General features: G+C 32.8%; 1 protein-coding gene across 2 annotated transcripts; it reads right to left on the minus strand.

Moving 5' to 3' along the window:
• Positions 1-27,998, minus strand: LOC137407377 (cytochrome P450 3A29-like). 2 transcript variants are annotated; one of them, XM_068094015.1, is made up of 12 exons: positions 27,848-27,998; positions 17,021-17,117; positions 16,562-16,614; positions 12,993-13,203; positions 11,683-11,765; positions 9,766-9,944; positions 7,294-7,527; positions 5,177-5,301; positions 3,958-4,079; positions 3,498-3,635; positions 2,644-2,806; positions 1-333 (listed from the first exon to the last, which is right to left on the minus strand). In XM_068094015.1, exons 1-12 carry the CDS (start codon positions 27,916-27,918, stop codon positions 253-255), a joined length of 1,557 nt encoding a protein of 518 aa, XP_067950116.1. In that variant the 5' UTR covers positions 27,919-27,998; the 3' UTR covers positions 1-252. The 2 variants fall into 2 exon arrangements, with proteins under 2 accessions (XP_067950116.1, XP_067950115.1); XM_068094014.1 differs by lacking the exon at positions 27,848-27,998 and adding an exon at positions 26,276-26,446.

Here is a 27,998-nt window from a genome sequence, read left to right on the forward strand (position 1 = left end):
TAGCATTTATTTTTCTATATTTATTAATAAACCATTCTGGTTTGACAGCTTGTTAGCATATCTTTGGTAAAATTAATAGGCAATATTTAGCAGTAATGCAATATGTCCTTTGCGAACCATTGTAAAGCATTCACCAAGCGGGGTTAGTCAGCAGTCAATGCAAAGATGAAGCTGCTGTGATAAGACTGTTCACTCTATAAGGGAATCTTCTGATTTCCTCTATGAAATAACAACATCTAGCAGACCTTTCAGCTACTGCCTCTCTTTGAAGGACACCTTTACAGTTTTCTCCGGCGCTAAGGCTAGAACGGCCTTAAACTTGAGTGGCCTGAACTGTAAATAAAAATAGGTAAAGGTTACTTTCCACATTATGAAGTCAGTAGATTATTAAGGTAACCAAGCAGTTGAAGCAATTTCTAGTCAAAATAAGTAAATAGGTAAAAATAAATAGCTTAAAATAAGCTTAGTAATTTCAGATTTTAATAATCAAAGCTTCAAATATGTCCAAAGTCTGCAGCTTTTTGTCTAACATCTTTCGTCTGTGGCCATAGTTTGACGCGAAGTATGAAGATAATCAGTGGCTAAATACTACTAGAAATTCCCGTCATACAGCTCACGACCAAAGTGATAATTGAAAAAGAAAGGGTACTGCTGGTTGAGAAATGCAATATTAGCAGTCAAATGGCACTGCAGTGCAATAGGAGAACTGCAATAGTAGCTGCAATAGTAGCTTAAATGTACTGGGTGTTACAATGTACAACAAGCAGCAATAATGAAAAGAAAAGATTATATTTTTATATCTTTCCTCTGCAATAAAAGAAATGCAATATTAGAAGTAAAATGGCAAGCTGCTTTGTAATATACACAGTTTGAAAGTTGGTTGTGTTGAATGTAGAATGGTTTTGATAAGCGATCTGTAGCCAAAATGAAGAAATGGGTCATGATCACAGAAAGGTTGAGTCGGGTGTATGAGATTTAGAGTTATCTACACTAGCAGAAGGAGAAAATTCTCAGTTATTTTGCAAAAAAAGTTTGATTCCAGCTTAATTACAGCAGATTTTATGGTCAATAAACTGAATGCGTGTTTACCATTAGTCCGAAAACATAGTTCTGAGAAAACTGGTGTTAAAGTTTGAGAAACGAAAACCGATGCACAATTTTTTTTACATTTCAAAATGTCATAGCAACCAATATCAAGAAGTTGTGATATTTATCTAGATTTTTGTATTTATATCTAAAAAGATTTTAGTTGGTTGTCATAGAAATAGCTGTATGTCTATGAGAAAATGTAGGCCTATTACTTAATTTTGCAGATATAAAAAATGGCTTGGCAGTACCACGATATTGGGCACAGCCGTAGTATCATCAACTAAATCTTTTGAAAAATAATAACTGTAACATATTACACACCATCGGTCACTATATACTTCGATCTTATAAATTCGAATGATTATTCTTATAATTAAATATTGTAATAGTCTTATAAGAATTGTTAGAAAAATATCATCGTCATTTCCTTTACTTTCACTGTTTTGGACATCAGTTGGAATAACAATGTACTCATTATAAGTGTCCAAAATGTCAGAGTTAATTTTAAAATCGGCAAAGAAGAAACGATTAATTTTCAGTACTTCTACGTTAATTACAGAAACCTTCGGCAATTGGACAATGCCATAGACTGGTGAAATGTGCACGCTTTAAAATTCTTCTATCTGTCGCACGGCTTTATGGGCATTTTGTGTGCCGGTTTTAATTTTGATTGTAAAAGGCTTGTCAGGTTTTAATGGCGATTTTAGGCCAAGTTATTCTGTCTAGTTATGTATTATCCGATCAGATGGGTAAGTTTTAGGATATTGTCCACATTTTTCAAAGACTTATTTTAACAGGTTTATATGTCTTTTTTATCATTATTATACTTAAACGACTCTACACAAAAATGGTTAAAGTTTTTGATGAGATTTTGGTGCAAGGGTTTGGATACGGCATTGATGAATAATTGTCGGGAGTTGTGTGCGCATATGCATTTATCATAAAGCTCCCAAAGACTTGCTTCGCTCGTGTTTGGTCATGGGATCATCAATTGTACTTGAAATCAAAAATATATTCAAGAGTATATTTTAAAACTTTATGTGTTATTTGTAAAACTAGATCTTTTTATACGAAAAGAAAATATTTCTTTGATTCAGTTTACAGTAGTAAAAAAGGATTATATCACTGAAAGTTTGAATTTTTTTTAAAAGTTGCCAACTTCCAGGGTCGGCCTTGTAGGCGGACTGTCAAATAATGAAGTAACTATCACAGCTTTCTTATTTGATATCTTTAATCTTTCTGTAATCCAGCTATTTTATAGCAGTTTCTAGAAACTCTGTTTGGATTTCTTCGAAATGCAACATTTTTTCCACATTTTAAAGTGGATTATATTAGCAATCGTGTTTCATCATTTTATGCATTTTGACATGAAGCTGGAAACGTGTATTCCCTATTTTTGTAGCTATCATATAAAATGCTTTACTCCAATTAGGTTAGCTCATCAAGTACACGTACAATATAAACTGTATTTAGTGAATAAGTCATGCAGCAACTAGGATATTTGTCCTAACTGAAGTGTTAACAGGATTCTGGCTCAGTCTATAAAGTACTCACTGGTGTCTCTTTGTTCCTCTCTATCTTAAATGCTTTCAGGGTAGCGACTATAGTCATCTTCATCTCTATGAGGGCGAGACGATTCCCAATACACTGTCTGTTACCCATTCCAAATGGCATGTAAGATGCATGCATCTCCTCTGTCATTTGCTCAGGCAAAAATCTACAGATAACATTCTATAGGGTAGTTCATATAGTTTTCTCCCAGTGAAAATAGTAGGTCAAACTAATTGATCAATTATATATAGAATTTGAGTGTCATATAACTATATTTCACAGTATTTCTACGATGTTAGTTTGTAATTTTTTCTTATACGTTTGTACAATGCTAAATTTACAATTGATATGCAGACTGAAGTGAACTATATATTAGTAGAGCAACTACAGTGACCTATATAGCAAAGGAGCTACTGCTGTCACCTAAATAGTAATAAACTAGTGTAGTGACCTATATAATGGAAGAGTAACTACAATTACTTAAAAAGAAGTAGAGTAAATGCAGTGATCTATATTGTAGAATAACTATAGTGGTCTATATATTAGTAGAGTAACTTTCGAGGCCTGTATAGCAGTAGAGCCGTTGCAGTGACCTACGTAGCAATAGAGTAACTGCAGTGACCTAGATGACTATAGTTGTAATTGCATCAGCCTATATATTGTTAGAGTATTTTCAGTATCCTATTTTTCAGTAGACCAACGTCTGTAACCTATACAGTGGTAGAGTAACTTTAGTGTCCAATTTATTGTAAGTATTCATTTTATTGTAACTACGTTTTGTTGACCATTCACCCTATAAATTATAAGATAGTATTTCAGTTAAGTTGATACAACAGCTATAGAGGGCTTTTCCTCACCTATCAGGCTCAAAGTCTTCAGGATCTCTCCAAATCTCAGGATCTCTGTGGATTGCCCAACCGGATGCTGTTACAGCTGTTCCTTTCTTTATGAATATATCCTTGATTGTTACATCCTCTGAAGCTTCCCGGTCAAACCTGATATCAAACGTTTTTAGTGTCATTGGCAAATAACTTTTTCTTCCATAGAATTTTGCCAGACAAATTATGAGATTTTATAACATATAAACTTGTTAAGTTGTTAGAGCAAATAAAACTTTAATGTTGTTGTTGGAGCAAAGTATTAATAGACTGTTACACAAGTGGCTTTCTATTAGAAACATGCAAATTGGTAAACATTGCACGAGCCAGGATGTAAAACATGAAATATTGCAAAGACTCAATATCGCAATAAACTTACTACTGAAATTAGTAAAAAAGTAATAGATTGACGTAAAACATATTAAATTAAAAATCATACCTAAAACCCTGAGGGTAGAGTCTCATAGTTTCCTGAATGCATCTGTCTAGATACTTGAGTTCATTCAGCTGCTCTGTAGTGACCTCTTCAGTCGCACACACAGACATGATCTCTTCATACAACTAAAACATTACAGAATATTCAAAGGGTGTCTAATAGTTGTACATGTATTATATGTATACCTGGTCATGGGCTTTATGATTCACCTTTGTTTCACAGCAGCTCTATGAGATTTGCAGCAACTCTATGAGATTTACAACAACTCTATGAGATTATTGACAACTCTATGAGATTCACAACAACTTTATGAGAGCTACAACAATTCCATGAGATTCACAACAACTGTATGAGATTTACATCAACTCTATGAGAGTTACAACAATTCCATGAGATTCACAACAACTCTATGAGATTCACAACAACTGTATGAGATTCACAACAACTCTAAGAGATTCACAACAACTCTATGAGATTCACAACAACTCTATGAGATTCATATCAACTCTGAGATTCAAAGAAATTTCAAAATTCAAAATTCAAAAAATTCACAATGGTTTGTAACTTAACTTTTAGGTAAAGATTTTATAGGAATTTTGTATATTTCATTTAAAGACCTAAAATAAAGTGTGAATTGTTCTGAGATAGCAGGTAATAAATGTTTAGTCAAATTGTTTTACAATGATTTTATCAACGGTGGAAATGTAAATACTTACACAGACGCTACCCTACTTATAATTATTTGTATTACAAACAACGGTAGATAGGAACGGTGCTATGCGTATGGCAAAAATTATTTGTAAAGAAAAAAGGTAGATACGAATGGTGTTGTGCGTATGTCAGAAATGTTTGTACAGAGATGCCGTGAGTTAGATTTTGCATTTCGCATTTTTTTCCCAGTAGGTCGGTTTTCCGCTGACCTACGGCTTTCAGCTTTATAAAACATATTGTTTTATTATTATTATTTAGTGTTTTTTAAATACAGCACAAACCCATATATATTACTTATACAAGCCTTCAACCTACTTATACAATCCTTAAACATAAGTTCCATACAAAGTAGCAAACTGAGACAAATTCTGAGACGACTGACGAATTCTGACAAGACTGTCGAACAAATTCACTTAATGAGTGGCTGTTCAGAATGAATCTCGTTTGTTAGTTGGTTTTTCTCAGTCTGAACTTATATGAAAGTCAAAGAAAAATTGAAAAGTTGAATCACCTTTTCTTGTACATCTGGATGCATGGCGAGTTCATAGAAGATGAAGAACATTGTGTCAGCAGTTGTCTGGAAGCCAGCAAACAAGAAAAGTATGGCATTTCCGATGACTTCATTTTTGGTCAATCCTGCAACATATCCCTCTTTATTTCTAAACCTTTTTAAAGCGCTTCTTTTTATCACATGCCTCAAGTTTATTCTTTATTTTTAAATACCATTTCTTGAATGTCCATCTGTTATTATAATTATAATGATTTATTATTATCAGCGTTATTGATTGATCAATTGATATATCAATTGATTGATTGACAATGTAAAATGTCATACTAGATTGTCTTAATAGTGTTAGCTCAGCAAGAGGAGTTTAAGCAGTACAGAATTTCCGAAAGGTTTAAAAATTGTAAGTAATATTTATTAGTTAAAGTAAATAAGTAATGGTAAAGTTATTGTAGTTCTATACGGAAATAAGCTGAATAGACAGCTACTTACAGTAAGAGTGTAGCTAGTGTATGGTTATATTACATTAAGTATTAGTATATGTGCATTTTACCTATTTTAATTCATCAGTTAATTAAATAAAGATATTATATATTGCACTGCTTACAAGTAAGATTAATATATGGATGACCTATGAGGGATTTCATTCCTTACATTGTATCCAGAAATGTGTTGAGTATATTTCATGTATGGCGGCGTGAGAACAACAATAAACATAACATAAAATATTTAAGCTAAATAAAACTATTGTCATTGGCAAAAAGAAAATATGTCAAACTCATTTTATTTCTTTTTAGCTGCCATTTTATTTTACGAACAAAAATTTTAAAAGTTTGGTCTACTTGCTTATAAAAAACTATGCTTTAGGCATATTATAAATGCACTTTTACTAAAACTTGTTCTGTTGGAGCAGACATTGCGAAGATAAACATTTTATTTTGTATGATAATGATTTTATATATAATGTAATTCGACCGCTCTACGTAAAGTTATACTGATATAAAAACAATTCCCAAGTCGTTATATGAAAGTTACATACACTCTGACTAGTTCTACTTCATTATTATGATTATGAAATCAAGTTGCTGTATATTCGGAATTAACCAAAGATTTATCATATATAAACAGCAATACCCAAATTAGCAAAAAAATATGGACATCAAATAGCTAAAATAAGAGACATAACTTTCCTACCATTACTGTCTGCCATTTTGTGTTTGATGTTTCCAGAATCATATTTAGGCCTACTTCCCATTAATTTTCTTGACAGATTACCGTAACCAACGTTAGCTGTTTGGGATAACACATACTTCTGTTTTATAACCAATCAATCATCTGCCAAAAAACTGCATGAAAAGATTTTTGTTTATAACAGCACTTCCCTAATGGTTTCCAACAGTTGAGGGCAAACTTGCATCCCTTGTTTGGAATAAAATAAAAAGCAAAAAAACTCAAAATGTAATGAAAAGCAGACATAATCAAAATATTTGCAAACAATATGTTATTGGAAGGTCATGTCTTTTTAAATCCTACTTTTTCACACAGCAGCAAGATATAAAAAACTATCTCATTTTATAATTGTTGACTTGTTTTTGTACTTCTTCTCTGCTATTATTTGACCACAATAGGGTGAATGAAAAATGTGCAGATCATTTTCAGCATTGATGGCATAACAATATCTATTTTTGACATATAAAAGAAGTGAAAATTTGGATTCACATAGGCAGGTCGTGTTGATGATAAATATGCTTTCTTTATTTTTGCAATTGATTCTTGTGTCTCCGCATATAATGGCTCGCACTCTTTAGGAGTGTAATCACCCCAATCGAGAAGCAGTTGTAGTTGGATTTGTCTATCAAATTCAATTATATCGATTCAATTTTTACACAGCTTTAGTTTTATTATTTATGTAGATTGTACTAGAGAATATTGTGCATGGGTAACTCATTATGCTATGTTATCATGTGTAATCAGCTAGTACAGGTATTACTAAAAATCATATACAATACGCTGTACATTATTATCAAACAAGAAAACTGCTACTATACTTACTAGCTATGGTGAGATAATCAAATACTCTGATGAAACTGAAGAGAAAAATAATATTAATTTAACTTATTTACCTTTCTCAGTCCACTTTCGGCCTCTTTCATCTTTTATAAGAGGTGATGCCTTAGTTTCATCAACAAAATTGTCAGCGAGGGTCTGTAAAAAGTCAGTTCCGCGTGCCGAGTCATTTCTTCGGGCTTCAATCACGTTTTCACAGAGCAAATAGAAGTACTTGCTGTAGTTGGCATCAACAAGTCCAAGATTGAAGGTTTTATAGGCAAAACGTGCCACACTTGGTGGAGCCATTACTGCAACAGAAGTTTCGATGAAGATGTTCACCCATACAGAGTGAAGGGTTTTTGAGTTAATTACAAAGAGAAGAAACTAAAACAATGTTTCTTTCTAACAACTGATTTAGATGTGGTAACACAAAGTAATACATAAGGAATTTAGTAAACTGGCGCACCTAGCATACTGTAAAGTAAAGCACACTTAAGTTGTTAGCCTGCTATAATGATGCATCATGAAGGTGTATGTACTATGGTATTGTGTTTACTATCTTGTGTACTATCGCTTGTACTATCACATGTATTATCATGTGTACTATCTCGTGTACTATCTCGTGTACTATCTTGTGTACTATCGTGTGCACTATCAAGTGTACTATCATGTGTGCTACCCCGTGTACTATTGCATGTACTATTGCATGTACTATTATGTTTACTATTGTACTTACTATCACTCCTATCATCAGCTCTACATGCACATTCAGAATATCATTCAGAGTTCTGAATACTATTCAGGCCTACACACAATAACTGATGTCTTACATTATTTCTGGTTATGCTTGTCGTAACACTACATTTTTAGACTTTCGGATTCTACTAGCATCGGAGCATTTTTTACAAAAAGTATTCAAGACACAAAACTAGACATAGATAACAGAAACGTATAAAAAGCCTTCGGCGTTTAAAAAGTAAAAACTGTTTTAAAAACAAAAACATACTTTAGAAACACAGAATCATGCCAAAGTATGTCTTTGCTATCAGCGGGGACTGTTTTATAATAATTAGAACAACAAATACAGTGCACCCTCAGGATACGGTTTTAATCCGTTCCAGGGTTGGCATTGTATAGTGAAAAATTTGTATGGAGGCTATAGAAACCATAGTAATTATATAATAAAAACGACACTTGGTAGAAATCATCAAAAATATTTACAAGTACTTTACATATAAAAAAGTAGTAACAAAATAGTATGGTAACCTTAAAACTACAGTTACCTGCAGTAACTTTAGTGTATTTAGTGTATTTATTGGTTATGATCTGCATTGAACTGTAACGCTGCAATGTGTTACGTTGCATTACATACCTTTGAGAGTTCTTACCTTCAAGACAGCCGTACATATAACATAAACTTTGAATTCACTTCAAATAAGTTTGGCTTACTAAACACACATTTAAAGCTAAGTTTTAGTATGTATTTTTAAATGTTTTACTGAATTTCAACTTGTTATCACTAAAATTTTGTCGCTTATTAGTTTTTGACTTTGTTTTCAATGCAATTTTAACAGATCTCTTTAAAACCTTTTCCAACCTACATTAATTTGGCAAGAAAGTTTGAGCAATGTTGTTTTCATAATGAAGTGAGCTTTTATTAGCAGGTTAATGGAATTTGTCTGATCGCTGAGCTTTTGTTTAAAAAGATCGCAACTCTAACTTTGCTTTTGGTTTTAGAGAAAAAATATTACCGTTTTACAGACGAAAAAAGCTGATCTGAGAAAAATTGGTCATCGTCTCTATTTCAGGTTTTGTGAAAAAGCTTTCAGCGAACAGAATTTTAGCGTTTTTGTCATTTTGACGTACGGAATAAGCACACCGACTGCCAAATTTTAACTCGGGCAAAAATTTTGTTGAACTCGTGCAGTGAAATAAGATTCATATGGTGAGGTGAAAAAATCATCATGTTCCAATTCGAAAGGTGAAAAAATCATATATCAGGGTGATCGTATCCTGAGGGTGAACTGTAATGATAATGTCCACAATTCTTGTGGTGAAGATGTAATATTTGTTGTAACTCTTAATTCTTTTTGTTTAAATATGCTTTTACTCTCAACTCGACGTGGCTGGTTCTAACAAGAATAGAGAAAAAAGTGTTTTGGAAACCTATTATTGGTAAGCAGCAATTCTGAATCACTTACTTATTTAGCAGAGTTAAAACCTAGACATTTTAGACTTAAGGAACATCTAATATATATCGCAGTTTTGCTAAAAAATTCAAGTTGAGAATAAGGAATGGCAAAATTATTTATGATCATTTTTATTGCTATGTTGTACCTATGCTGCACTTTGGTGCATCTATAGTGCACCAATAGGTGCACTATGTTGTACCTACTGCACCTATTGGTATTTCTGGTACCTATTGTTACAAATATAAAATAATTGTTGAAGTAGCAGTACTTAGCATTGAGTGTCAAAATATCAAAAAAGCTGTCTCAACTAACTGGTAAATAAATGAAAACTCTGAACACTTGTTAATAACTTACAAACCACGAAAAGGATAATCGTGTTACGTATTTTGTCAAGCAGAGTGGAATTGGCCTCGGTCTGTGCTGTCAAAGCAAATGCATTCTTTGCAAATTCATTATCCTCTTTTGTTTGTGTTTCAGCATCAAATCCGAAAGCTGTTCTTGAAATAACATCAAGTGTGAGAAGATTTGTTTTTCTGCAATAAAAATAGCTCACAAATTATTAAGGTATACTAAAACTTTGCAACAGCCCATGTTGCTGAAATCTGCAAAGATGATTTATATCCAGGATTTATATCTATATACAACTAGAAAAACATTTCAAATGAATAGCTCATCAATCATTATACCGATTTATTATCATCAGCATTATTAACCGATTAGCCGGTGATTGATTTGTAGAATGATTGATTGATAGATTGTTTGATTGCAACATGACGAAGCCAGTAATTAAACTATTATTGATCTAGAGTTACTAGGAAGGGATGACCAACATCTCGCTGTGAATATGATAAGAGTTAGGAATTGTTAGTTAAACACTATCCTGTTGTAGGATAAGTTGTAAAAGTTAGTGCTATCTTTACCGAAGGTTGATCTAGAGAGTACTGACACACGATATTAAATATTAAAAGCTGTGATGAGCCAATCAGTAGCTTCATAGACAACTTCTGACTCAGGCATTATATGGGTGTTTTGGAAAAGCTGGCTGGTACTCTACTCAGCCAGCTTTCAAAGGAGACATTGGCTAACAGACGAATCAGCCCAGCCGGATTGAGAAGCCAACAAAAAGCAAACTAAAACGGCTAAAGTTAGTCAGAAGAAAAATGACCACCTGGTCATTAAGCCAAAGGAACGAGCCTTTTCATATAAAAGAGCAAGCTGGGGCACCACACACCCCACATTGATGGTAGTGCTCATGCAAGACTGCACTTTGATATATTACACTTTCTGTGGTAACTCTTAATTCTTCTTGTTTAAATATACTTTTACTCTCAGCTCAACGTGGCTGGTTCTATTACGAGTAGAGAAAAAAGTGGTCACAGCGGATCTCTTGAAGTATAGATGAAGAGATATCTTTAACCTGATAGATGTATCACACTGATCTCACTGATATTCTACTTTAGTTATCAACACATGGAGTCGCAATAAAATAATTCTGTGCCTAGTTCCCTTAGATGTAATCAAGAGATGTAGGAATATTATCAATTCTATCCAATGTCACATCATTCCTTAATTTAGTAGTTGTCTGATCTTTTCTGCAAATGTACTAGCAAACAAAAGTTGTTGGTTTCTGTAGACATTATAAATTGACTTGAGCCTAGTGTAGAATTGATGACAAAGTGAGGTTAAGCTGTCAAGGTTACATCAAATTTTTCACGATAAACAAATATTGCCAATGGGTGTGTAACTGACAACTTAAAACTTTTTAGAAACAACTTCCGTGAAGCATTACCCTAGGACACTTATGCATTCGCCTCATCTAACTTTCGCATTTTCGCGGAGTCATCCTCTCATGAAAATTTCATGAGCGAAACTAAACTATCATAAAGAACAAGCGAAACCACGGAATTAAATAGCTTTGTTCATTGATAGTCCAAGAAACAAATGGTAGCAAGCGATCAAATTGCATTATCGATCTCGGCCACACAATTCTACCTGCAGTTCACAATTACAAACTAGTCCCAAATTGAAATTGTTTTTTTTACCGGTGAACCGAACCTGAGGAATCTAATTATGTTTGTTCCACAGCATTCATTTTCACATCACTATATTTTCGCACTCATCAGAGCTGCGAAATTAAGTTGCATTGAAATTTTACTCTGTATGCTACTCACGAAACTAAATACTAGCGAAATATAAATGTCCTAGGGTATTAAATATGCAAAACAACGAAATAGTGAGCAGATCTGGTAAACTGGTAAGAAGTTAGTTCACCTTCGTATGTCAACAGGTTGCCCTCGTTCCTTCCTCAACACCTCTATAAACCTGTCATCACACTTCTGAATGGCCGGCATCAGCTGCCAACAAAAATGAGAAAAGGAATGAATACATAAAACGGTAAATATGTTAACTTTCTGTCATTTGGAAAGGTAAACTGTCCCTAACAAGTGTGAGTTTTTTAAATGGTAATGAGCCCTAGTTTTTGCCAAATACGTGCCCATGAGGGTTGTAGTGAAAGTGTAATAGGACATTTGACAGAGCCTAAATTGCCAAAGAATGGCCTCGAGCTAAACACACCGTATCTTGGGGCAACAGCACTTCTTATTTGGGTGAAAAAGAGGAAAAGCTTAGATCTAAATACATGTAGTTGAGATCTTACTATTATTTTATTGAACTAATGTGAACAGAATTGAATTAGTGAGTTGTTATTAAAGGAGCTAATAAATATGTTTATTATTGGCCTCTATGTTTATATTACATATGAAAATTGTTGGCAGGTCTATTGTTGCAAGTTGTTTCTTGCTGTGTGTTTGATAAATTTTGGTTTTACCGCTTCGATCTTGGCTATGATAGTTTAAGAATGTTTTTGAAAAGAAGACATCATGGAATCAATAATAATCTATAAAAACTAGCACTGTCTCTCATAACCCAGTTAGTATTATCAACATTGTCTCTTATGACCTAGTTTGTATCCTTAGCATTGTCTCTTATAACCTAGTTTGTATTATTAATACTGTCTCTTGTGACCTAGTTTGTATTATTAGCAGTGTCTCTTGTAACCCAGTTACAACTATCAACACTTTCTCTTGTGACCTAGTTTGTATCATTAGCACTGTCTGTTGTAACCCAACTAGTATTATCCACACTGTCTCTTATGACCTAGTTTATATTATCAATACTGTTTCTTATGACCTAGTTTGTATTACCAACACTGTATCTTATGACTTAGTTTATATTATTAGCACTTTCTCTTATAACCGAGTGTGTAAAATTAACACTGTACCATATGATCTCATTATTTTTATTAACACAGCCCTTTATGACATAGTTTGTATTAATAACACTGTACCTTATGACCTAGTTTGTATAATTAAAACTCCCTTATGACCTAGTTTGATATAATAATATTGTAGTTGCTTTATTTAGTTTCGTCATTCTTTTTTTCATATTCGCCCACAATTTCAGAATCTCGCAACACCGTAGCAATCGTTTCATTGGTTCACAGCTTCAACAAACAATTACTAAACAAAAATTAATTATTTGCAACGATCAACAAATTATCTCGCTTTCTGTAGCAAACTTACCCTTTTTAGCTTTCCTGAAGAAAACTCTGGTGAAAGCATTTTTCTCACAAACTTCCAATGTTCTCCACCAATAGAGAAAAGGCCTTCATCAATGACGCCACCAAATACAAATTCTCTTCTGTTTATGAATTTATTGAAGTTCTTGATGAATGCTTCTTTCAGCCACATGCCATCATACACCATCAACACGGGAGTTGTCCCCTCAAATACTCTGTCGAAATTTTAATAGGGTTCTCAAGTTGACCCAAAGTTGTCTAGTATGCATTAGCATTAAGTACATGTATTAGTGATAATCATAACATTCATGTAATTGGTATTGCTGCTATTAACCTAGTCAATAACGATAGCAAGTTTGACAACACCGATAATAGTAAGAATAATTATAATGGGAGTTCATAATCATCAGATATTTTTTGGGTTCAAACCTATTTCTCTGGCATTTCATTTTCTAACAATCTCTGCTGATATCAATATCCGAATTAAAAAGGTTCTTGTAGGCAAAGTTTCATCTAGCCCACAAAAAGTACTCATACAATCTTTATTAAAATTTAATATTTTTGTGCATTTTCTTCCTAAGTGTCAGCAACAGCAAACATACTATATAAAATGCCTAACAAAATGGTATTGCATGTGAAAGCAATTCTATAAGATCAGAGTTTTATTAGAACTCAAATGTTCCAGTATTTCGCTGATTGGTGCTTTAAAAACAAACTTGGTTGATTGACTAAAAATTCTATTACTTTGAATTTAAAATAGCAGAAATAATTATTTAATAATTATATTATATTATATTAAATATTAATGATTTATAAATTATGATTCGCAGCATACACTGTAGAGGTCTTAGTATAAATGTTTAATGTTCTTAATGAATGAATGGCATAAAGACTCATAGCGTAAAATCACCAGATCATAGAGTTATCTCCCCCTAGAGTGATAACTACACGAGCGTTTCCGGTGCCAACAAGGAGCGTTTAGGCCACGCCTCTTTTTTGTGCTAGTCAGTCGTAGTGATTGACTAGATCAATAACATCAGCCATGAGAAGGGTTAAACAAGGATCATGAATTTCCAGTTGAGATAGTAATTAATGCTCATATTAAAGAAATGATGATTATAGTTTATTACTCTAATATGTGCTTATTATTTAAAGCAATTCAATACCTACCAGGGATTGCTAAGCATATTATGGAAATGTTTACTTTTTCATTTTTATAAACATAAATATTTCCATAATTTTAGGGGAAATAGATATGGAAATTTTATTTTACAAGTATGGAAATGGTATGAAAATGGAAATAATATGGAAATGAATTATGGAAATGCTATGGAAATGGAAATAATATAGAAATGAAGGAGGGTAATGTTATGGAAATAATATGGAAATGAATTATGGAAATGGAATTAATATGGAAATGAATTATGGAAATGGAAATAATATGGAAATGGAAATAGTATGGAAATGAATTATAGAAATGGAATTAATATGGAAATGAATTACGGAACTTTTATGGAAATGAATTATGGAAATGGAAATAATATGGAAATGGAAATACTATGGAAATGAAGTAAGGAAATGGAATTAATATGGAAATGAATTATGAAAATGGAAATTGTGACATACACGTAATCCCTGATACCTACATGACTTGCCAAGGCACTGAATAGATAGTGAGTGAAAGTGAAGGTAATGCAAGCAGTTACTCATAGATAAGATAGATAGTCATACTGGGGTTGTATTACATTAGTGTGATGGGAAGCTAATCAACTGCCATCAACTATGAGCTGTACTACCCAGTGTTGCCCGAGTAATAAAAAAGTATTTGGACAGAAAATTTATTTTTATATAACAATTACTATTCTAACTTTTAAACTTCATATCATGAGAAAATATTTTTAAGCAGTTTAAATGAATTAAGAGGAAAAAGAAAACAACTGTAAATGTTTTCAAGCTTTTTCAAACAACTACAACTTTTAAACTTCATATCATGAAAGAAGTTTTTTGTTAAAATGAATTAAGAAAAAAAATGAAATTGCAAATGTGTTTAAATGTAAAATAAATAGCAAGTAGTGCTAAATATAATCTGTTTAGCTATGATTACAATAAAAAATTATTGTAATCATAGCTAATTTTTATTACTTTATTTAATAAATAAAGTAATTCAAAACTACTTTTTTCTTACTTTATTTAATAAATAAAGTAATAAAAAGTCTATTTTATTTTTAAATAATTATAATTTAGTATAATTAAGTATAATTTATTTTTATCTAACATATAACAACATTTGCCACTCTAACTTTCAAACTTTTTGCTTGCTTACATTAAGCAAAGATGTCCACTAACTAGTGGACATCTTTGCTTCAAGCTAGTCTATGTATTTGATTGATATGTATTGAAATCTAATATTACATGCAAGGGCTGTTTGTGAACTGAGGTGTCAATGAATCACTCTATCACCATACAATGTCAATACTTTCAGTTGATGGCAGTCGATTAGCTTCCCATCACACCAATGTAATACAACCCCAGTATGACTATCTATCTTATCTATGAATAACCAATGATATACAGCCCCTCATGTGGGGGGCTGTATATCATTGGAGTAACTGATTGCATTAACTCACTTACTTAACACCATCTATTCAGTGCCTTTGCAATGCATGTAGGTATTGAATTGCTTTAAATAATAAGCATATATTAGAGCAATAAACTATAATCATCATTTCTTTAATATGAGCAATAATTACTGTCTTAATTGGAAATTCATGATCATTCTCATGGCTAACGCTATTGTTCTGTCGATCACTACGAATGACTAGCACAAAAAAGGGGCGTGGCCTAAACGCTCCTCGTTGGCACCGGAAACGCTCGTGTTGTTGAATGCACAGTTATCACTCTAGGGGGAGATAACTCTATGCACCAGGTCCACTCAGCTGGCTGCCATTTATATACAGTCAGTGAATTCAAGCATGTTACATAAAACCGAAAGAAATTTTAACTTATGAAATGCATAATTGATTTCTAAAGGTCAAGAGGTGAGTTACTTTTCTAAGACTGTTATGAATAATATATAAGTGAACTTTATTAAAAACATGTATTATTAAACTTTTTCAATTAATAGTTTCACAGCGTTAATAGGTGAAAAAATCCAAAAGCTGTTCTTATTTTAAAATTTACTCTGTTTAGTTTTACAGGTGTTAGTAAGTCTCAAAGGTGCCTTTTTCTCACAAACATCAGACTTCAAATATTGATCTGATATTATCTGCTATCAATTATTGATGACATTTTTAAATTTTACTTCTTTCTCTTTAATTTCTCATATCTAGAATATTGCTGATAATATATTAAATAAAACAGTTTTAAAATGCTGCTACTACAAATGAACAAGAAATTTTAAACATTATCTACAGCATAAAATCAACTTTGGCGCAAATAAAGATTTACCCAGTGGTGCTTATGACTAAAACACAACTTGTGATTTTTGTAAAAAGAAAAGTGATTACCAATCATATTCTGTCAGCAGTTCATTTTGAGCATCACTTAACGTTTCAACAACTCTGACTGACTTACCCAACAAACTTTCCATACTTCGCTCGTAATTTCATATCTATGTTCATTATGTTCTAGAAAAAATAAACTGAATTATATTAGTCTCATAGGTTTTTATGTCTATGCACTCACATGGTAGGATAACTCATTCTTCTGTTTCTATGTCTATGTTGCAATGCTGTTAGAACTTCAAGACACAATATAAATACAATATACACACATTATAAACACAATATACATTCATGCACAATATAAACATGATATAACCATGATATAAACACGATATAAACACGATATAAACACGATATAAACACGATATAAACACGATATAAACACGATATAAACACGATATAAACACGATATAAATACGATATAAACACGATATGAATCTGATATAAACATGATATAAACACAATACAAATACAATATAAACACAATATAAATCTAGATCGATTCAACAGTCACTAATCAAATACTAACATCTCCATAAAGAACCATGCTACTTCCAATCAGTGGGTAAGGCTTGGGTCCAGGAATTCCTGCTTTTTTGAATATGTTAAACGTCCTTGTTGAGTACCTAAAAATGATCAGTAACAGAATCTTGATATGGTAACTTCATAGACAGTTGTTTGAATAAGAGCAACCGTGGTTTATTGATCTAGAACATTCCACCTGCAACCAACTGGTTGTGGTTCAATGTCCAAAAGCTCACCTTTGGTAACAAGAATAGCATCAAAGTTTTAATTGCCCTCGGCAACTGGACATGTCTCTAGTTGCGAAGGTCCCCGCGAAACAGGACTCAGACATTTCCGGTCAAAATTACAAAGCCATTGTTAGTGCAGCAATACTCTCAAAAGTCTATACAGCCCCTGCTTGCAGTGTGCCTAACAGAACACTGCGCTAAGCTTTGTAGCTGTTTATCTCATCAAGTGGGTGTAAAATTTCTGTTTTATACCCTAATTTCACAAAGTCTCTGTTTCTGTTTGAGGGTGTGCATCACTGGATATGAGTTGGCAGATTCATTTTTATATTTCTGTATCATTCCTACAGGCCTATTTATCTGACCAATAAAAAGTACTGACACGATGCTAGTCTGTTAATTGGAAAATTTCATGACACAAAGCAAACCTGATAACATACTACTATATCGTACAGTACTGTTAGATGACATACTACTATATTGTACAGTACTGTTAGATAACATACTACTATATCGTACAGTACTGTTAGATGACATACTACTATATTGTACAGTACTGTTAGATAACATACTACTATGTCGTACAGTACTGTTAGATGACATACTACTATATTGTACAGTACTGTTAGATAACATACTACTATATCGTACAGTACTGCTAGATGACATACTACTATATTGTACAGTACTGCTAGATGACATACTACTATATTGTACAGTACTGCTAGATGACATACTACTATATTGTACAGTACTGCTAGATGACATACTACTATATTGTACAGTACTGCTAGATGACATACTACTATATTGTACAGTACTGTTAGATGACATACTACTATATTGTACAGTACTGCTAGATGACGTACTACTATATTGTACAGTACTGCTAGATGACATACTACTATATTGTACAGTACTGTTAGATGACATACTACTATATTGTACAGTACTGCTAGATGACATACTACTATATTGTACAGTACTGCTAGATGACATACTACTATATTGTACAGTACTGCTAGATAACATACTACTATATTGTACAGTACTGCTAGATAACATACTACTATATTGTACAGTACTGCTAGATAACATACTACTATATTGTACAGTACTGCTAGATGACATACTACTATATTGTACAGTACTGCTAGATAACATACTACTATATTGTACAGTACTGCTAGATAACATACTACTATATTGTACAGTACTGCTAGATGACATACTACTATATTGTACAGTACTGCTAGATGACATACTACTATATTGTACAGTACTGCTAGATAACATACTACTATATTGTACAGTACTGCTAGATAACATACTACTATATTGTACAGTACTGCTAGATGACGTACTACTATATTGTACAGTACTGTTAGATGACATACTACTATATTGTACAGTACTGTTAGATGACATACTACTATATTGTACAGTACTGCTAGATGACATACTACTATATTGTACAGTACTGCTAGATGACATACTACTATATTGTACAGTACTGTTAGATGACATACTACTATATTGTACAGTACTGCTAGATAACATACTATTATATTGTACAGTACTGCTAGATGACATACTACTATATTGTACAGTACTGCTAGATGACATACTACTATATTGTACAGTACTGCTAGATAACATACTACTATATTGTACAGTACTGCTAGATAACATACTACTATATTGTACAGTACTGCTAGATAACATACTACTATATTGTACAGTACTGCTAGATGACATACTACTATATTGTACAGTACTGCTAGATGACATACTACTATATTGTACAGTACTGTTAGATGACATACTACTATATTGTACAGTACTGCTAGATAACATACTACTATATTGTACAGTACTGCTAGATGACATACTACTATATTGTACAGTACTGTTAGATGACATACTACTATATTGTACAGTACTGCTAGATAACATACTACTATATTGTACAGTACTGCTAGATAACATACTACTATATTGTACAGTACTGCTAGATGACATACTACTATATTGTACAGTACTGCTAGATAACATACTACTATATTGTACAGTACTGTTAGATGACATACTACTATATTGTACAGTACTGCTAGATGACGTACTACTATATTGTACAGTACTGCTAGATGACATACTACTATATTGTACAGTACTGTTAGATGACATACTACTATATTGTACAGTACTGTTAGATAACATACTACTATATCGTACAGTACTGTTAGATGACATACTACTATATTGTACAGTACTGTTAGATAACATACTACTATATCGTACAGTACTGTTAGATGACATACTACTATATTGTACAGTACTGTTAGATAACATACTACTATATCGTACAGTACTGTTAGATGACATACTACTATATTGTACAGTACTGTTAGATAACATACTACTATATCGTACAGTACTGCTAGATAACATACTACTATATCGTACAGTACTGTTAGATGACATACTACTATATTGTACAGTACTGTTAGATAACATACTACTATATCGTACAGTACTGCTAGATGACATACTACTATATTGTACAGTACTGCTAGATGACATACTACTATATTGTACAGTACTGTTAGATAACATACTACTATATCGTACAGTACTGCTAGATGACATACTACTATATTGTACAGTACTGCTAGATGACATACTACTATATTGTACAGTACTGCTAGATGACATACTACTATATTGTACAGTACTGTTAGATGACATACTACTATATTGTACAGTACTGCTAGATGACGTACTACTATATTGTACAGTACTGCTAGATGACATACTACTATATTGTACAGTACTGTTAGATGACATACTACTATATTGTACAGTACTGCTAGATGACATACTACTATATTGTACAGTACTGCTAGATAACATACTACTATATTGTACAGTACTGCTAGATAACATACTACTATATTGTACAGTACTGCTAGATAACATACTACTATATTGTACAGTACTGCTAGATGACATACTACTATATTGTACAGTACTGCTAGATAACATACTACTATATTGTACAGTACTGCTAGATAACATACTACTATATTGTACAGTACTGCTAGATGACATACTACTATATTGTACAGTACTGCTAGATGACATACTACTATATTGTACAGTACTGCTAGATAACATACTACTATATTGTACAGTACTGCTAGATAACATACTACTATATTGTACAGTACTGCTAGATGACGTACTACTATATTGTACAGTACTGTTAGATGACATACTACTATATTGTACAGTACTGTTAGATGACATACTACTATATTGTACAGTACTGCTAGATGACATACTACTATATTGTACAGTACTGCTAGATGACATACTACTATATTGTACAGTACTGTTAGATGACATACTACTATATTGTACAGTACTGCTAGATAACATACTATTATATTGTACAGTACTGCTAGATGACATACTACTATATTGTACAGTACTGCTAGATGACATACTACTATATTGTACAGTACTGCTAGATAACATACTACTATATTGTACAGTACTGCTAGATAACATACTACTATATTGTACAGTACTGCTAGATAACATACTACTATATTGTACAGTACTGCTAGATGACATACTACTATATTGTACAGTACTGCTAGATGACATACTACTATATTGTACAGTACTGTTAGATGACATACTACTATATTGTACAGTACTGCTAGATAACATACTACTATATTGTACAGTACTGCTAGATAACATACTACTATATTGTACAGTACTGCTAGATGACATACTACTATATTGTACAGTACTGCTAGATAACATACTACTATATTGTACAGTACTGCTAGATAACATACTACTATATTGTACAGTACTGCTAGATAACATACTACTATATTGTACAGTACTGCTAGATGACATACTACTATATTGTACAGTACTGCTAGATAACATACTACTATATTGTACAGTACTGCTAGATGACATACTACTATATTGTACAGTACTGCTAGATAACATACTACTATATTGTACAGTACTGCTAGATAACATACTACTATATTGTACAGTACTGCTAGATAACATACTACTATATTGTACAGTACTGCTAGATAACATACTACTATATTGTACAGTACTGTTAGATAACATACTACTATATTGTACAGTACTGTTAGATGACATACTACTATATTGTACAGTACTGTTAGATGACATACTACTATATTGTACAGTACTGCTAGATGACATACTACTATATTGTACAGTACTGCTAGATAACATACTACTATATTGTACAGTACTGCTAGATAACATACTACTATATTGTACAGTACTGCTAGATAACATACTACTATATTGTACAGTACTGCTAGATGACATACTACTATATTGTACAGTACTGCTAGATAACATACTACTATATTGTACAGTACTGCTAGATGACATACCACTATATTGTACAGTACTGCTAGATGACATACTACTATATTGTACAGTACTGCTAGATAACATACTACTATATTGTACAGTACTGCTAGATGACATACTACTATATTGTACAGTACTGCTAGATAACATACTACTATATTGTACAGTACTGCTAGATGACATACTACTATATTGTACAGTACTGCTAGATAACATACTACTATATTGTACAGTACTGCTAGATGACATACTACTATATTGTACAGTACTGCTAGATAACATACTACTATATTGTACAGTACTGCTAGATAACATACTACTATATTGTACAGTACTGTTAGATGACATACTACTATATTGTACAGTACTGCTAGATAACATACTACTATATTGTACAGTACTGCTAGATGACATACTACTATATTGTACAGTACTGCTAGATAACATACTACTATATTGTACAGTACTGCTAGATAACATACTACTATATTGTACAGTACTGCTAGATAACATACTACTATATTGTACAGTACTGCTAGATAACATACTACTATATTGTACAGTACTGCTAGATGACATACTACTATATTGTACAGTACTGCTAGATAACATACTACTATATTGTACAGTACTGCTAGATGACATACTACTATATTGTACAGTACTGCTAGATAACATACTACTATATTGTACAGTACTGCTAGATAACATACTACTATATTGTACAGTACTGCTAGATGACATACTACTATATTGTACAGTACTGCTAGATGACATACTACTATATTGTACAGTACTGCTAGATAACATACTACTATATTGTACAGTACTGCTAGATAACATACTACTATATTGTACAGTACTGCTAGATGACATACTACTATATTGTACAGTACTGCTAGATGACGTACTACTATATTGTACAGTACTGTTAGATGACATACTACTATATTGTACAGTACTGCTAGATAACATACTACTATATTGTACAGTACTGCTAGATGACATACTACTATATTGTACAGTACTGCTAGATAACATACTACTATATTGTACAGTACTGCTAGATAACATACTACTATATTGTACAGTACTGTTAGATGACATACTACTATATTGTACAGTACTGCTAGATAACATACTACTATATTGTACAGTACTGCTAGATAACATACTACTATATTGTACAGTACTGCTAGATAACATACTACTATATTGTACAGTACTGCTAGATAACATACTACTATATTGTACAGTACTGCTAGATAACATTCTACTATATTGTACAGTACTGCTAGATGACATACTACTATATTGTACAGTACTGCTAGATAACATACTACTATATTGTACAGTACTGCTAGATGACATACTACTATATTGTAGAGTACTGTTAGATAACATACTACTATATTGTACAGTACTTTTAGATGACATACTACTATATTGTACAGTACTGCTAGATGACATACTACTATATTGTACAGTACTGTTAGATGACATACCACTATATTGTACAGTACTGCTAGATGACATACTACTATATTGTACAGTACTGCTAGATGACATACTACTATATTGTACAGTACTGCTAGATAACATACTACTATATTGTACAGTACTGCTAGATGACATACTACTATATTGTACAGTACTGCTAGATAACATACTACTATATTGTACAGTACTGCTAGATGACATACTACTATATTGTACAGTACTGCTAGATAACATACTACTATATTGTACAGTACTGCTAGATAACATACTACTATATTGTACAGTACTGTTAGATGACATACTACTATATTGTACAGTACTGCTAGATGACATACTATTATATTGTATAGTACTGCTAGATAACATACTACTATATTGTACAGTACTGCTAGAATGACATACTACTATATTGTACAGTACTGTTAGATAACATACTACTATATTGTACAGTACTGCTAGATGACATACTACTATATTGTACAGTACTGCTAGATAACATACTACTATATTGTACAGTACTGCTAGATAACATACTACTATATTGTACAGTACTGCTAGATAACATACTACTATATTGTACAGTACTGCTAGAATGACATACTACTATATTGTACAGTACTGTTAGATAACATACTACTATATTGTACAGTACTGCTAGATGACATACTACTATATTGTACAGTACTGCTAGATAACATACTACTATATTGTACAGTACTGCTAGATAACATACTACTATATTGTACAGTACTGCTAGATAACATACTACTATATTGTACAGTACTGCTAGATGACATACTACTATATTGTACAGTACTGCTAGATAACATACTACTATATTGTACAGTACTGTTAGATGACATACTACTATATTGTACAGTACTGCTAGATAACATACTACTATATTGTACAGTACTGCTAGAATGAAATATTGAGTTGATTAAATAGAGGCGCAGGTCAATATTGTATTTTTCTTAAAACTTTTTCATGCTTTTTTGAACTATGCAATTACAAAAATTGTTTGATTTACTTCATTGGTTACTATTTTAAAATTTACGAAATTGATTGTCGATTGATTGTCAAATTGTATTGTCACAGTTTTCCTTGTGTATTAAAGTTGTTAACTAATAAACAAGCCAATTCTAATTACACCCTTTAGTAACTGTCCATACTCTCATCCTTACTTTGCAGTTTTTTCAGAGCTGAACTGTATACCTCAGCTCTATTTGTTATGTTTGTCTATGTTTGTATGGTTCAAGATTTTGAAGGCGATGTGCGATGCAGTGGTGAAACAATTCAGCTATCTTTGGTTTAACCAGATTTTCTGTTAAAATATAAAATCTACATGTATATACTGATAAGGTATCAGCTATGGGTTAATTCATGTAATAGCATCATTTAAATACAGTTCACTTAATAGCTCTGTATGACAAGATAGAATATTACCATTTTTATGAAAGATAAATACTGTTCCTAGTCTCTAACTGCAACTACAAGCTATTACAGCCATCACATGTTTACAAATGTTTGAGTTGTTCCTTTGGTGTTACTGTGTGTGGTAGTCCTCAGCACGAACCAGTCTAAAGTCTATAGAGGGCGGAGCCTAATCTGTCAGAATGGTATAAACAAGAGCGATAATGGAGACAGAAGCACCTTGTGTCATATCTGTATAAATTTGTGTTATGATAACTATTTATTAGCAAATATACACTAGACATTAACTGCGAGTTAATCCGGAGGGTGGTGTGGTGAGGTAGATTTGGTTAACTTCCTTTACGTGATACACAAGAATTATTGTAAAGAGAAGCAAGCTTCATTATAAACTTGCTGAACTTTTTAAACTAGAGAATGTTTGGCTCATAGATAAAGTTTAAATTAAAGTTTGGCTTTTTATACGAACGACTAAAAACTCTTCGGCAAATCTGTTTTTAGCTAAAGGCTACATGACATGATTTAGTTTTACTGTGGCATTAAAACTTTACATTTAAAACAGTATTTTAACAGAGATTTTTTGACCTTAGAATGCCATACTAAAGCTATGTCAGGTTATGTAGACTTTAGAAAGCTAAATACTCATTACATTAAGTTTAATAGAAAGTATAAAACAACTGGCCAAATAATTCATAGAGATTAATTATATTCTAGCCCTGCTTTCATTACTGTACTGAACTTTCACTTATATAGCTACAGTTCCACTGTCTTGTATACAGCTGATTGAGTTCTATATAGCTAACTGTATTCTATACAGAAATACCAAGCATTTTAATAAACTGGGCTAATGGACTAAGAAGAGATACAAAAGTTAGATAAAAACCGGGCAATTACACTGTTTCCATGCTTCGAATGACTTTGCGGTTTACCGCTGCCAAAGAATTTGTATCTGATTATTTCAGCGATTTGGAGTTCCACTATTTAGATCTTTCCACAATTCGCAATGCATCTTTCAAAAAACTTGTTAAAGTAGACTCACCTTCAGTTCATGGTCACTTTGCAATTCATTCGTAGTCAACTAGATGCACAAACTAAACTCCAAAGATCCTGAACACAAATTATTATTGATTGCATCGCTGAAATTTGGTTTCATTCTCTTGAGAGAACTTAGCTAGGTATCATCGATTCTGATCTATCAGCAATTAGCATTTCTATAATGTCAAATACTACTCTCAAAGCAAATGTCTTTGCACAATTTTACCGAAACAAAATGGCATCGAATGCATTCTGATTTTATCATTTCTGTGATTCAGAGTGGAAGCAACTCCAAAGCCATTCGGAGCATGAAAACCCAATGGATGAGATTAAGTATTGTCAGACAGATTAACTGCACTATTTATTATAGTATATTAAATATCTCTCCAGTACAACAAACTGCTTTATGAAAAATTAACTTCGCTTGCAAAACTTTGCAGAATATATCTCAGTTTGCAGCATGAAGCAGGGTGTTTGCATGTTTAAGCCATTTGCTAACTGGTGACGTTATCTGCATCATTGTGATCTGACAGCTCTGACATGCTTTAAGTTATGCTATCTAAATTTGCTTAAGTAGCAAACTGTTAATTGTTTTGGACTAAACAAGATTACTAAATACTCACATGTACAGCAGTGTAACAGCTGGAACTCCTAGTAACACCCAGAGGGGTATTTCAAAGCCTCCTAATAGCATGTTGATAGAAACGGTTTTGTAGCTTGTGCTAGTCACTCTTTTTAACTAGTTCACACAGGTAATAGCAGATCAATATGACGGCAGTCTAGGTTAGCGGGCTTTATAAGATGAGCCGGCCAACTGATAAGGAAGATGATATTATCGTGATGCAACATTGACCTTCTGTCCAGGCCACGTTTTGCGCATTGCATCATGTCACATGTCTTTATATTCACATAGCATGTGTGCACTCAAACTGTGAAGTGAGTATTCCTAATATGGGCAATAATATGAAGTGTACAATGCCTTTATAAAGCCTCTTTGTAAAACTCATTTATCTTCACCCGTAATATCGGTTACTGAAGTCCCACTTGCAAAGATGCGTATTTCTAGTGTGAAAAATACTATTGAACTATTTGGGTTGTTAACTGAAGTTCGAAATTATAAGAACTAGGTCAGATTTACAGACTGATCAACATCTAAAAGCTGGTTCACACTATTGGGTTAGACACATAAGACTTCAGTGATCATCTGTGATACAAATGTTCCAAATATCACAAATCCATTTTGTTTACATGAGCTAATAGGCCGTGGTATAGGGTTCTCATTATACAAAGCAGACACGAAAAGGCTGAAATATAGTACACTGAACTAGTAATATATAATTAATTAACTTTGCTTATACGTATAAGTAATACTGTTTGAATAATGAAAAATATAGATCAAGCTATCTCTGACAACCAATCACCATCGCCGAAATGGTGCACATTACACAGGCTGTCGTAAATGCTCGGTGAACTAGCAGGAACATTTCACAGCTGCGATCCTTTCTGGCGTATCAGAGTTGCCTCGATAATGTCATCTGTTTACGGTGCGCATAGTCAATGAGAGATAATCGGTAAAAAGACAACTCCGTCAAACGGTGATATATTGTGAATCAGTCTTACAGAAGGCTATTTGCTGTGACATCTGACCAAGTCAACCAGCTTTAAGACAGGGACAATATGTATCATTGACCTAAAGTGTTTAAAACTACATCAATGGGAAACACCACATGGCTGATGCAGTGCTCAATGCAGGTACTGATTCTCTCAGAAAATGGATAGTGGTAGGTTTAGATTTTGGATTGTGAAATGTTGTGCGGTACCAAGCATCAAGTATTGCTATCAAGCAATGCTTGATAGCTACCAGAACAAGTAAATTAGTACTAAACGTGCTCAACTATTCAGGAGTCACGCATCAAACTAATCATATGTCAGACAATCACCAGAGTGTGATTCTTCTATCATAAAAGTCTCATGCAATTTCATGACAGCCTGATGTGTTTTGCACAAGTCCACAAAAAGAGTTCAGATGACAGCACATGAAGGAGCACTTGTATGTTTAAACCACTTGCTAATTGCCATTACTATGTTCACCTATTGGCTAGCAGCTCTGATATACTGTAAGTTGAACTATATAAGTTTTTCTCATATAGTAGCTGTAAACAGTCCTCAACTAAACAGTGATCAAAAATGCTTACATGTACAGCAATGTAACAGCTGGAACTCCTAGCATCACCCAGAGGGGTATTTCAAAGCCTCCTAACAGCATGCTGAGTGAGGATTCAATAGTTCCTACTAATAATCCGTAGTTCACAGCTAGTTCTGCTAATCAAACTGCAAAGCAGTAGC

Source organism: Watersipora subatra, chromosome 10 (assembly GCF_963576615.1).
Source record: "Watersipora subatra chromosome 10, tzWatSuba1.1, whole genome shotgun sequence".
Classification (NCBI taxonomy): Eukaryota; Metazoa; Bryozoa; class Gymnolaemata; order Cheilostomatida; family Watersiporidae; genus Watersipora; species Watersipora subatra.

Coding starts and splice junctions, on each gene's coding strand:
- LOC137407377 (XM_068094015.1), bottom strand. CDS start 27,918: ATGCTGTTAGGAGGCTTTGAAATACCCCTCTGGGTGATGCTAGGAGTT. Junction 17,118..27,847: donor GCTGTTACATTGCTGTACAT/GTAAGCATTTTT, acceptor GATCATTTTTAG/GTACTCAACAAGGACGTTTA. Junction 4,080..5,176: donor ATCCAGATGTACAAGAAAAG/GTGATTCAACTT, acceptor GTAATGTTTTAG/TTGTATGAAGAGATCATGTC.